The 13,416-nt window shown below is 41.5% G+C and overlaps 3 protein-coding genes across 3 annotated transcripts; 2 read left to right on the forward strand and 1 right to left on the reverse strand.

Annotated features, from left to right (window-relative positions):
• Positions 1-133: 133 nt before the first annotated feature.
• On the forward strand, positions 134-1,520 carry Bctwf1. Its single transcript, XM_001550726.2, has 3 exons — positions 134-299; positions 356-945; positions 995-1,520. The coding sequence occupies exons 1-3, from the start codon at positions 281-283 to the stop codon at positions 1,376-1,378; spliced, it is 993 nt and encodes a 330-aa protein (XP_001550776.1). The 5' UTR covers positions 134-280; the 3' UTR covers positions 1,379-1,520.
• Positions 1,521-1,559: 39 nt separating this feature from the next.
• On the reverse strand, positions 1,560-3,211 carry BCIN_16g03420 (hypothetical protein). The gene is made up of 5 exons (XM_024698090.1): positions 2,900-3,211; positions 2,794-2,841; positions 2,470-2,718; positions 2,155-2,364; positions 1,560-2,023 (listed from the first exon to the last, which is right to left on the reverse strand). The coding sequence occupies exons 1-5, from the start codon at positions 2,964-2,966 to the stop codon at positions 1,620-1,622; spliced, it is 978 nt and encodes a 325-aa protein (XP_024553907.1). The 5' UTR covers positions 2,967-3,211; the 3' UTR covers positions 1,560-1,619.
• Positions 3,212-4,027: 816 nt separating this feature from the next.
• On the forward strand, positions 4,028-6,839 carry BCIN_16g03430 (hypothetical protein). Its single transcript, XM_024698091.1, has 5 exons — positions 4,028-4,940; positions 4,994-5,033; positions 5,093-5,820; positions 5,881-5,897; positions 5,951-6,839. The coding sequence occupies exons 1-5, from the start codon at positions 4,750-4,752 to the stop codon at positions 6,661-6,663; spliced, it is 1,689 nt and encodes a 562-aa protein (XP_024553908.1). The 5' UTR covers positions 4,028-4,749; the 3' UTR covers positions 6,664-6,839.
• Positions 6,840-13,416: the final 6,577 nt, after the last annotated feature.

A 13,416-nucleotide genomic window follows, 5' to 3' on the forward strand; every position in this document is an offset into this window, starting at 1 on the left:
ATTGAATGTGAAGTGAAGAAAGGAAAGCTCGAAGCTCTCTTATGCAAGGTGCCCCTCTTTTAGTGTGCCCCACTCAAGATTCACCGTTCGTTCTCAACTTCCCCTCGACTCCGACCCCCTTGCCAATCTATTTGATTCGCGCCCCGCAGTCATCATCGTTGTACTTGTTGTCGTGTCAAAAGTTCCGAGTTTTTGGATTGTTAAATACATTTAAGTTAATCGAATACATACATTCTTCTCTTCAATCAAATTTTACAGCGTTACAAACCAGTCCTTCAAAATGCAGTCTGGAATAACAGGTATATCAGCATCTCACTGTTGGGTTGAGTAGAGCTAACCACTTTTGTTCTCACAGCTTCCCAAGAGCTTCACACAGCGTTCAAAACATTCGTATCTACGGAATCGCAAAGAGGTCTTCTCTGTACTATCACTGGGGAAACTCTCACCCCTTCCGCTATCCTTGAACCCTCAACTTCATCCTTCGACAATGATCTTGACCTCCTCGCACCTCATCTCCAAGACAAAGCTGCTTTATACATAATACTTCGTCGCTATCCCTCTAATGATCCCGCTCCTTTCGTAGCCATAACCTATGTTCCCGACTCCGCGCCTGTGCGTCAAAAGATGCTATTCGCTTCCACACGTCTTACCTTGGTTCGAGAATTGGGAATTGAACGATTCAGAGAAACAATATTCGCGACTATGAAGGAAGAGTTGACAAAAGAGGGCTTCGCTAAGCATGATAAGCATGTCAAACTGGCTGCGCCGTTAACAGAAGAGGAACAAAGTCTGGGTGAGGTAAAAAGGAAAGAGGCAGAAGAAGGCAGAGGTATGAATGAGAGGAAGAGTCATGTAAGTAGCGGCATTAGCATGCCAGCTACGCCAGAGGCATTAGAGGCCTTAAAGGGGCTCAATCAGGACGGTGCACACAACCTGGTTCAGATTGTAAGTTTGTTGTTCTTTGAAATGATATCTAATGGCTAACAAGCCCTAGAAAATGAACATTGCCAAAGAAACCATGGAACTTGCTTCAAAAACACAAACATCTATCTCAGAAATCAGCAGCACTATATCTGCCACCGAGCCTCGATTCTCTTTCTATCGCTACACTCACGACCATAACGGCTCAACTTCCTCTCCAATATTGTTCATTTACACATGCCCTTCAGGTTCCAAGATTAAAGAACGAATGATCTATGCATCATCGTCTCGATCCGCTCAACAATTGGCTGAGTCGGAGGCAGGACTCACCATTGAGAAAAGACTCGAAGCTGGATCTCCCGAGGATATTTCTCAAGAAAGTATCGATTCCGATTTACATCCTAAGACAGAGGTGAAGAAAACATTTGCCAGACCTAAGAGACCTGGAAGAGCATAGATATTTAGGATAAAATTTCGACTCCTGACACATCATCAAGCGGGAGAAAAAGATAGCTTTGGTTAAAGAGTTTATTGGTGCTCTCTCTCATATGGGACAATATTTATGCGAAGTAATCATTCCTAAAATACCATATTATACAACGGCATTATATCTTCCCACATTCTATCCACACGTCTCGTGAATTCTTTAAACATACTCAAAAATTCTCGTTATCCCCTTGATGTACGCATATATACATTTACTCTTCATACTTCCCTCCAAACAATGGCACATCGCTATGCTCCAACTTTTCTTTCAAAAATTCATAAACCGTAAACGTGACGGCCTGACCCGGTGCGACTCGCATTATCCGCGGTGTAATCCCCTTATAAAACGCATGAAATCCTTCCTGTCTAAACATGTCTCCTGCGATAGTTTTTATCCTACTGAGTGCAGTTTCTCCAGGTACACCTGGGGTTTTTTGTAAACGTGTTTTGATGGTATCGATAGGTGCGTTCGACAAAGGACCCATGGCTCCGGATACCAGACCAATTAGTGTAGTTTGGTAGGAAGGAATGGGGGAGTCAGAGTATTGGGGTTGCCATTTTTGGAGCAGTTCTTTGAACTCGGTATAGGCGGTGAAGTTTACAGCTTGGTTTGAGCCTGGGGGGAGGGTTGTTAGTATGGAAATTGGATTGTAGACCACTAAAATTGTGCATGGTCTGGGGGCTCGCGGTGGGGAAATGCGAGGATGGTGAAATAGGAAATAATTGATGACAAGAGAGAAATCATACCTTGCCGTAAAGCAGTTAAAGATATTCCACGATATAAAGCCCCGAACCCTTCTTCTTTTACCACGGTATATAATGCATGCGCGGCATTACGGTATTTTGGTATGTCGAGAGGATCGGCCATGCTGTGGTGTTGGGCTTGAAGACGAATCTTTATTACTTCCATGGGTGTTACGACGGCGACGGCTTCAGTTACACCTGCTGCTAGACCGGCTGGAGGAGGTGTGTTAGCAATTTGTTATTTTCCTCTGTGAGTCGCCTATATGTCTTCTTTCTGAAAGCCTTTCATATACTCAGAAATCATAGGGGTAGCCATACCCAAAAATGTAGCCCTTCCACTAACAACCCCCGTTTCCTTATCCGCTAGCCACTTCTTGTATGCCTCGAAACTTGTAAATCGTATAGCCATCTTCGGTACAATACCAGTTATAACGGCACCAAGTCCTTTGTAGAGACCAAGGGGAGTTTCGCGCTTCATAATCTCGGCACCCGTGGTGATGAAGCCTCGTTTGGGAGCACCGGGGGCGCGTGCCCGGCGAGAAAGTTGCATACGGACTTTTATTGTATCTATTGGACCAGACTTGGTTAGAATTCGAGGGACACTTTTAATGAGTGAGAGATGAATGGGCAGTTGAAACTTACCTAAAGGATGGCATACAAGGGCCTCCATCATTCCTGCGGCTCCACCAGCTGTATTTTGTTAGACAATACTCAATTGACGTGTATGATCGTGGAGTTAGTGACTCACCAACAAGATTTGTGGCCGCTGAGGCTGGTTTCTTGCCATCTGTGCCTTTGACACTTTTCGCTGACATGTTGGGTATAAATTACCTCTTCACAGAGGATTTGTGTGACTGTAGAAATTTGATCAAATGTAAAGCTCTGATCGAGACCAATGTATTGTGATATTGGTAGCTAGATCGATATAACAACTATGTGTATTGGATTCTCTATGTCTTTGGCATGTGAAGGTGCACTTATATATTGACGTTTGCGAATCCAGAAGATGTCTAGAAGTGATAAGATAGAAATGAGTCAAAAAGCAGCTTGCTTTTAGTTCAGAGAAACGAGAGAATAACAAAAGTAAATAGACTCTTAACTTTGATTGCCCGAGTGTATATATGAGTCTACATCCTTTCCGCCTGCGTTCGTCCAGCTGGGCCGAGCTATCTTGTCCCGCGGCCCATCCCTTCCCCCAAGCCAAGCCATGTAATACTTCCACAGCCTTGCATGAATAGAGAATGGAAACGGCCTTCCAATTGGAAGTTGTGGAGCCCCGGACTCGGATGGTAGCTAAGAAATGCTAAGCTTGTGCTTGGTCTTCGACGTGCCGGTTAGTAGCTCGGTTCAACGGATATAGATTTTAGGGGATGTGCAGCTAGGGACGCCTGGAGCGACGGAACGTAGAGCTTGCTTTTGGTATGGAGGGGCAAGTGCCGAATCTTGATAGAAAACTAGATGCAAACTTGCACACTTACTCTCGTCGGACTTACGATTGGGACGATTTGAAGTGGTTGAGAAATTGATTTCATTGTTCTTCAACCTGCCAAATGCAATTGAGACACAGAATGAATGCGGTTGTGTTTCTTCCATTGTCGCGAATGCTCTGTTCTTCTTGGCCCCAAACTCCAAGCATTGTTTTCGAGCAACTGACGTCTTACTCTCCATTGACTTGTACTACCGAGCTTCCTTCAAGACAGGATAATTTATCTTGAGATAATGGGTCCAGTTACTCAGATAAGCTTGTGATAACGCGGGGGTCGGTCAATACCGGAGGCGGAAGATGAAGGGGCTTTTCTTTTGAGCCGAGGTTTACTATCGCAGAGTCACGTGATGTTTGATTTCAATATCCAGGTCGGATAAGGTGGTTGTTGTCGGAAGAGGTGCTTCGATGCGATGAGTCGATAGTGTACAGCTTTTGCACGAACGGTAATGTATGAGTCTGACTCACGGATGAGGACAGTTCGATTGTTCGAGTCGCGGTCGTTGTTTCCGTCGACTTGAGAGGTCTCTCGATCTGCTGGCGCAGAGATGATGCTGCTGGGCCACCAAAGTTTACGCTCCGTGGCCAGCATATATTCAGGACTATTTCACAAAGGTTCGATCAGAAAGCTCACGAAATCAGCCTGCCGTTGACATTTTATATTCTGAACTTTATATCTTCATTTACAAGGGTGACCTCACAAGATTACTATACACAGGCACATGGGCCATGTTCAAATAGGAAGGTCGCAGGAATATTAATTGCTCCTTCAGGCAAACAGCTTGCCATTGAAATGTCCACATCATGGAGCACAACAGCCTTCAGCGATCCACAGGTTCGCAAATGGGATTTGGTACGCACCAATCGTACATACGAGTGTACATGCATGCGCACTTGCATGTACAGCCAACCAACTGAGGGGAACGTCAGCACGACAATCCTTCCTCGCCCCATCTTCTGTTTGTATTGTATTTTGACCTTTGTTGGTTTTTTGTGTTGAGCTTTCAAATGTGATTTTGTGTTGAAGAAATATAGTACGGCGTTGGCTGTCTACATTCCTAGCATTCGTCTTTTTGTGGTTGCCCTGCGCAGTGTACAGCCTGTTTCGCGACAAGATGTTACGAGCGGACGCAGAGGTGGAGGATGGCTTACGAGCTGAGGATAGATTGGATGAATTGGATTACATGGACGACGAATTTCTTGAAGACAGCGAGACTTCTCTACTACGAGAGTCAGATGCGGAAGAGAAAGATGCGATAGAAGTGGGGAATTTATATTTGATATGTCTGGCCATCAGCACTGGAGGGTAAATACCCCGCCTTTGTATCGACTTTGCCATTCGTCGCTAACGTTTTGTAGCCTTCAAGTAATATGGACGGCCATTATGTCTCAAGGCTCTGTAAGAGATTTTTTACCATTCTTTATATCGTTAATCATGTGCATAACTAATTCTTCAAGCCTTACTTGGTCTCGCTCTCGGTTCCCAGCTACCTCATATCCCTAGTTTGGCTTGCTGGTCCCCTCTCTGGTGCAATCGTTCAACCATATATCGGCATTCTATCTGATCGCTCTCAACACTATCTCGGCCGTCGTAGACCATTTATTATCATTGGTAGCATCGCAACCATTGTCTGTATCCTCGCACTTCCTTGGACAACCGACCTGATATCATACCTCTTTGCCTTATTTGGAAGCTCCCCCGTTGGTCGCAGCGCAATGATATGTAAAGGTTCTACAGCAGCTGTTTGGATATGGGCTTTGAATATTGCAATTCAACCCGTGCAAGGGGGACTCAGGGCAATCATCGTGGACTGTGTTCCACCGAAACAACAAGTAAGAGCTTGCGGTTATGCGAGTGCTGCTGCGGGAATTGGTTCAATTCTAGGGTACACTGCCGGCTATGTTTCTCTGCCGAGATATTTACCATGGCTTGGCGATACTCAGTTAAAAGGGCTCTGTCTAATTGCTTCCGTGGCATTGGGTTCAACTGTTGCGGTGACCTGCTTCACGGTGAAAGAAAAACGTTTTGTTGATTTGGATGCAAGTCCGAAAACCCCGAGTTTCGCGGAGAATTTCCGTCAGATATTTAGCAGCATGAAAACTTGTCCGAGGGAAATTAGGAAGGTTTGCATGGTTCAATTTTTTGCTTGGATAGGCTGGTTTCCGTTTTTATTTTATATAACCTCGTAAGTGCTACTTTCAATCATCTCGTGACTCTTGAACATGATACTAATATATTTATTTAGATACTTAGGTGGTCTTTGTACGTTTCTCACGATTTCCAACGTTGATCAAAGCGAAACTAACTAAATCTAGATGAAGCAGAATATACTTCTATATCCAAAAAGGCAAACCCTCCTCTCACGTTTCCTACCACATCACCTCTTACTGCATCACCTCATTCCATTCGCCATGCAACATTCATCATGATTCTCTTCGCCCTTGTCGCACTCATCTCGAATCTGACACTTCCTTTGCTCATCCCGTCATCCTCCATCAATTCTAAAGATCGGAAGCCCACTATCATCTCCCGCTTCCACATCAAATTTCTCACCCTTCCCCACGTCTGGACACTATCTCACATCCTCACCACCCTTCTCACCATATCTACCTTATTGACATCGAGCTTTGTCTCTACCTCAATCCTTGTCATCTTCCTTGGTATCTCATGGGCCACTACTGCTTGGATTCCTCTCGCCCTCATCTCTACCGAAATCTCGCAATCCCAATCCCAATCCCAACGCCATTCCACTACTTCCAATCATTCCATTCCCCTTTCCCTAATCGCTTCACCTGCCTCTCCAACCCACAAAAGAAATCGAAACCAGGAGCCGTTACAAGCAGGCACAATAATGGGTCTCTACAACATGGCAATTGCTTTGCCGCAGATTATTGCTGCGTTACATGGGAGTCTAGTATTTTGGGCGTTAGGAGAAGTTGGGGTTGTGGGGACAGAAGCAATGGGCTGGGTCATTAGGTTGGGATGTTTGGGGAGTATTTTTGCTGCTTGGTTAGCGGATTCATTATGAATTACGCAGTTATGAATAGATGGGGACATTCTTGCGATGGGCGGTGTTCAGGTTCTTAGGCGTTTTGGGATAAAACTTCGATTTAGTGATACATCATTGACGATATATCGCGTTGGTATCAGGCTTTTAGTGTAGTAGATATAACAATCCATACACTTCAAATCTTACTCTTATCAATATTGCGCTGATTCTAACACACCAATGTCTCCATTTGATTGGTAAATTTTCTTGAAATTTTAACTATTTTCAAGTCAATATGTTTCAAATCACTTGTTTGTATGATACAAAATCGAGGGAAAAGTACAGACTCGGCTTTTGATGTAAAGACATCATCTCAGATAATCTACTAATACCTTTCAAAGTATGCAATACTACCAACCAAGACTTGGTATCATCCAGACACATTCAGCCGGCGCACTCAGTAAAGTAGGAATCGACCATTGAGAATTCCACTAAAACCGGAAATCCCTCCTCATTTCACAACCTTTACAGACACTTGTCAGTGTATTGGCTATCTCTTGAACTCATATGTTTCATAATTGAGATATGCAGTTTAGAGCAAGTCTTGGTTTTCCAGAAACCATCAAATTCAAATCTTGGATATATGATCGATTTGGGTTTTCTATAGAGTAGATAGTAATTTTAGACTTGAGAGTCTACTTGTCTTTTTGTTTTTGCCGTATAGCATCGTTTATTCTGGATACTTGATTCGAATTCGAATTTGAATTTGAATTTGAATTTAAAGCTAAATGAACGTCTTTTTGTTGTGTCCAGATACGCAACACATTCCAATTCTTCCCTTTCTGTCTTTTTTTTTTAAAAAAAAAAAAATTACACTAAACTAACTTCAGATCGAGAGATAATAAGTTTCTTTGTTTCCTATCTAGATAAGTATTACATGTCAAAAAAAACCCCCTGAGATTATTGCTAAGATCATGGGATTGGGTTGATACCCTTAAGAAGCGTGTATCACAACTTCTAGATCTATTCTTGGGTTAAATTTTGTTTGGAAATTTCATCTTTAGTTATACTGGCTGATTGTATAGCATAGATGTCTCCAATTAGTCTATTGCATTTTCCGTCTAATGAGAGACACTCAATAGTTACAAATTGTATCTTGTATGAGAAGGACACGGAAAACGTAGCACCTACGATGGTAGGTCCTAAATGTCAATATTGTATTCTGTCTAAGGAGCGCGATATACAGAAAATAGTAGGCCTTAGATAAGGGCTAATGTAATAGCTAGTCTCGTTCGCTTTCGCTTAGGATTACAACAATACAGTGGTCATGGAATTGAAGTCATTCAGTACATTCACACAATATCAGATCAATCGTCTAGAAACCTTCACATTCCCCCAATACTCTCGACCAACAAGCCCGGAACTGAACATGTTAGATTATGTTACATATCTTCTCATTACTCAGCACCATTCAAGTATCCATAATACATTCATCTAGCATGCTAAGCTCCTCAATTCAAACTCCTCGAATCATCTAAACATGCCCAGGATCTCAGGCATTAACACTTCTATTGATCGAACAAACTATTACACATATTCCATATCAAACTTGAAAAATCTTGCCATCACATACTATGTACCCCTAACTCGATTATCATAATTACTCTCTTCAAAACTAGCAAACCCAACCGAAAATATCTACAAATTCTCTTTCGCGAATCATGATCTTCTTACATCATCTTCTCATTGATTCTTATCCCAGACTGATGGTATCTATGTATGTCACTGTCATACATACATATATGATATAATATCAACACTAATACTCCATTTCTCCCCTTGTTACTCCCCTACCCACCGAACTTCGAAAAATATACCATGCCATTCAAGAATCCGCGAATCCCTAGTATCCAAAACATTATACACAGATCAACACACAGATCAACATGTTGAACTACATACTCATACTGGACAAATTAAATACTCTCTCTATCTCTATATCCTTTACATACATGCATTCTCTATAAACACCTAGGAAATTTAAAGTACAAGTATTCCACACATCGCATAGTTTTCTGAATCTCACGAACTCATTTTTTCGCTTCGGTTAATTTTTTTCCTTTCTCGCTTTACATCTCATGGTGTTCTCCCGTACACTCACTTGCTTACTATTCAATATCAAGAAATATAATTAGAGAATCACTTCGAGTTCATAATTATCATGTTCTATAGTATATTGCATTGCGCTGGATCAAAGACTTCCTCCTTTCATATCACATCACATCACATCGCATTTTCTTGTCCTCGCCACTAAGCAGCCACAGCATCTATACCACCATACCATCATACCTTCTTCCGCCCCCGTCTTCTCCCTCTAAGAATCGCATACCCAAAACGCAATAATCTTTCTGTACATACCTCGCACATTATATTAATCCTAGCTTAATCCACTCACCCATCTATGATATCATATCTTATTCTCCACCAAGTACTCACATCGATATCTATCCTCTATCCCTTTTCCTCTCAGCCTCACTGACAATCTCCTCATTCCTCATCGCTCGCTCCTGATTTCTAACTTCACGCTTTCCTTCATATGTACATAACAATCAAATCAAATCAAATCAAATTCAATCAAATTCAATCAAACAACAGAAAAATCCCCATCTCTATCAAATAACCAACCAACCAACCAAGAAAGAAAGTAAGTGAGAAAGAAAAAAAAAATAAACATTAAAACTAAAACTAAATTTATATTCTCACTCTCCTCACACCCATCACTACAAAATAAAATACAAGATATATAAAAATTACTTGATTGAATTAATTGGATTAGATTGGGTTGAATTAGATTGAGGTAAATCAAACAAAGATATCAAACTAACTTTATCTACATCCATATCTACATTCACAAATTTTCCCTCTCCCTCTCCAAAAACTCAATGGTCAACACTCTTCGACATACATAGAAAAAGATAATTAACTCTTAACACTTAACATTGAACCAATCTATAGACGCACAACAACAACATCATCATCACCATCCCACCTATAAAAACACACTACTTACAACTTCCTCCCAATCCCCTTTCTATTCTCCCAGTTCCCTCTCTATTCCTATTTAAACTCGCCTCCTACACACACACACACACACACACATATGTATATATATACCTTTTATATACATATACACCGCTCAATACACACTACATATTACACATCAATCATATAAAGCAACCATACAACATAACACCTAATACACTCTACAAACAAAAACAAAAACACAAAACAAAAACAAACACCCATTCCAGATCAAACCCCCCCACATGTTATATATTATATAATCTCATTCGAGCCAAGAAAGAAGATGAGGATATATACTATATATATATATACTCCATCCTAGTAATCACACTCACATTCATACTCACACTCACACTTACACCCACACTCATATCAGAAGGGAAGTGAATAGAATGGATATAATGATTCTAATTTCAATTTTAACTTCAATTTCGATTTCAAATCCAAATCCAAATCTAATGCCCGTATATCGAATGAATGAATGAATGAGTAAACAAATAGACAGATATATAGACAGATAAATAGACAGATAAATACAATAAAATAAAACAACAATACAATATCTAATCAACAGTCAACAAATCATATTGAGATGAGATAATCAGATTATATATTTCCTATATATTAAAAGTGAATACCACAAATCCAAATCCAAATCCAAATCCAAATCCAAATCTATTACATCGAATGAGTGAGTAGATAGATAGAGAGAGAGAGAGCGCGAGCGAGATAGATATAATTAGTATCTAACCAGCGAACACCATTGATACAGCTGAAGAATACGGCACGAAAAGTGTTCCAAGAGAGTTGATTCTACTACTAAGAATCCGAATTGATGATATCATAACAATACGACGAGAAGAACAGGAGTGCAAGTTCAATGAGGACAATTGCCAACTATCTTTCTCAGGTAAATAAGAAAAGAGATATTATCATATCGATATGAAATCCTCAATGAATCACTAAAATCCATCTACATCTACCTACCTCTAATTTCTCATATTCCGAGCCCTTTCCACAACCCTCAGACTAGAAAGTCTGCAACCAAATCCACATATCCTCTATGAGAGTGAAGCAACTTCCCACTTCAAGCATCCCAGGCTTTCGACAAGAAACAAGCTTGATACTGAAAATTCACCCACCCAAACCCTACAACAACGTTCTGGCCATCGAAGCACCGTGCCTATCCGTCCATCAAACATCAACACCCAGATCATTGTCTCATCATCATGCACCATACTCAGTCATCGTATTCTCGTTTCCGCCCACGATAATCCCTCGTATTTCTCCTCTTCTCCCAGGATATTCCCTCTAATATATCTCGACTTGCACTGCCACAATTGCCAGTTGTCTAGTCTATATACTAAAACACGTGATTGCAATCTCTAATTTCGAAATACTACCGAAACCTGGCATCTCAATAGATTGACGAATGTAACTCAGCCTTGTGGAGTATATTGAGGTCTAGACCGTCTTGGTTTCGTCATTGTTCAGATGAATCGTTGAGGGTCTCGATGTGGATTACCGGTATATATAGATTTCTTGCCATTCGGAGAATTATGCACTCCGTATTTCGTGACGCATGTGTTATTGCGTTTGGCTGTTGAACTGTGATGGACCTAAAACGAATCTGAGGTGGCGGGATCTGAAAGCTCCGTCACTGAACAATATTTGAATAGTGTCTCCGAGAAGCAAGTCCTAGCTATCAAACTTCTCAAATTTCATAATTCGAAGGGTGTGGAGCTTCGTGAGTAATATGATAAAAGTCAATAGCAATAGCAGGTTGACTAAAGCTGCAGAACGACTATCCTTTCATTTGATATTCGAAATTGCACCATCCTTGTGCGAGCCATTGCCAAATGTCGTGCATCGTAGTATGGGGGTACCAACTCATCCGCATATGCTGTGAACAACCCGAACTACCAACTCATCGTCACTTATCAAATATAACTCATCACATTTGAGAGCAATTTCACCTGTTGAGCAAACACCCATCCACATACATCGGGATAACCCTTATCTTCTTCATCTATTCTTTCATTTGGCAATTGGAGCTGAATACTGGCCAAGCAAATGCCAAATAAACTTCTCGGCCATCTGTGTAACGTAAGACAAACTCACGAGCTGAGTTGTTCATCCAGCCCTATGGATCGATCAAACCAACCCCCACAATTCGTTCGAAGTAAGCCGAGAAGCCAAAACAGCCAACCTTTAACGTTGTGCACATCAGATTCAGATTTTCTTCCTTTCCTCTTTTCCCACCCGCTTTCTCCACAATATGGTAACTACCGTATTGTACACGCATGTATTACGAAGATCATGGCGGGATCACTTGTTCACGCCAGCCCCAGATAATTGAACCACAATTTTGAGTGCATACATTGATTCCGACGACGAGTGCATTTATGCAGGTGAGTAGTATGTTTCACCAGGGACTATGTTGCACAATTAGAGCTTCAACTTTGAAGATCGAAAGAGAGTTGAGGTTTAGCATTCGTTGTAGAAAATGAAGATCGTGTATATGTAATGAATACAAGGTTATCATCGCCCACTCATTCGGCCCACGGGAGTCTGTCGTAAGTTGTAACTCGTAAGACGAAATTCTTTTCCAAAAAAGAATTTGCGTGAAGACCTAGTCAGGATGTGAAGATCTAGAATGTCCAGAATCGTGTAGTATCGGCAGAACAATCTCCATTCTAAATATCAAAACCCCATAAATTCATTTAAAAGCAGAAACTTTGATCAATTAGTGACACGATGAAAGTTCTGAAACCAGGATACAACGACCAATGGGAGTAGCACACTTCCAAACGCATGTGCGATCATCCAGCAATATTCTGATAAGCCGTGAGAGATTTATTTTCTAATCGGTCAGACAAAAAAGGATGGCTCGAGGATGGATGGAATTGAATACTTCATACGTTGTACGCATTATCCGGATAAATTGTGGTCATTTAGTTTGAGAAGAGGAAGGAAGACATGAGTAAGTCCGTCCTGGGATGACTCCCCCCACGTAAATCTTGTGACTAGATGATAAGTAATTGTGCCTAGAATTAGAATTACAAACGGAATTGGAATAGAGTTAGAATTATGCCTAGCCTTGGATCTGTCGAGTATGGAGACGCACAATGTTGGAGATGGAGAAAGAAACCGTCGATGCCTTGACCATATCGTGGAACGTGAGAGATTTATGGATACATACGCATCTGATGCGGAGATAGGTACGGCTCAATAGAAGGGATTTGGTGAAGAATGAGAATCCATGGACGGGAGAAGGAATTCTCTTCGCTGCAAATGCAAATGCAGATGCAGATGTAAATGCAAACGCAAGCTGTAAGATTCTTGATGTCCGATCACAGATTTTGGATACTCTTTTGATGGGGGGGAGGGGGACTTCTACGATGGATGGAAAGGTGCTGAGTCGGCTATGGCAATCTTGGTACCAAGTTGGAAGGACCAAAATGAAGAAAAAGAGTTCGACAACACCGCAGACAACGGTTCTGTAAGCATCGGCCAAGGATGACGGAAGTGGCTGCAGCTTGCCATATCGTTGTGCCTGCATGCTGTTTAACCTTTGACTTTTGCTTGGTCTGATTCATGAATGAATGTGGGTGGAACAGATTGAGGGGAACCTTGGGCGGAAGGGGGAGAGAGGGGCGGATCAAGTCCAGGTCAATTTTTTTTTTTTGGATAAAGTCACCGGAAGAG

Source organism: Botrytis cinerea, chromosome 16 (genome assembly GCF_000143535.2).
Source record: "Botrytis cinerea B05.10 chromosome 16, complete sequence".
NCBI lineage: Eukaryota > Fungi > Ascomycota > Leotiomycetes > Helotiales > Sclerotiniaceae > Botrytis > Botrytis cinerea.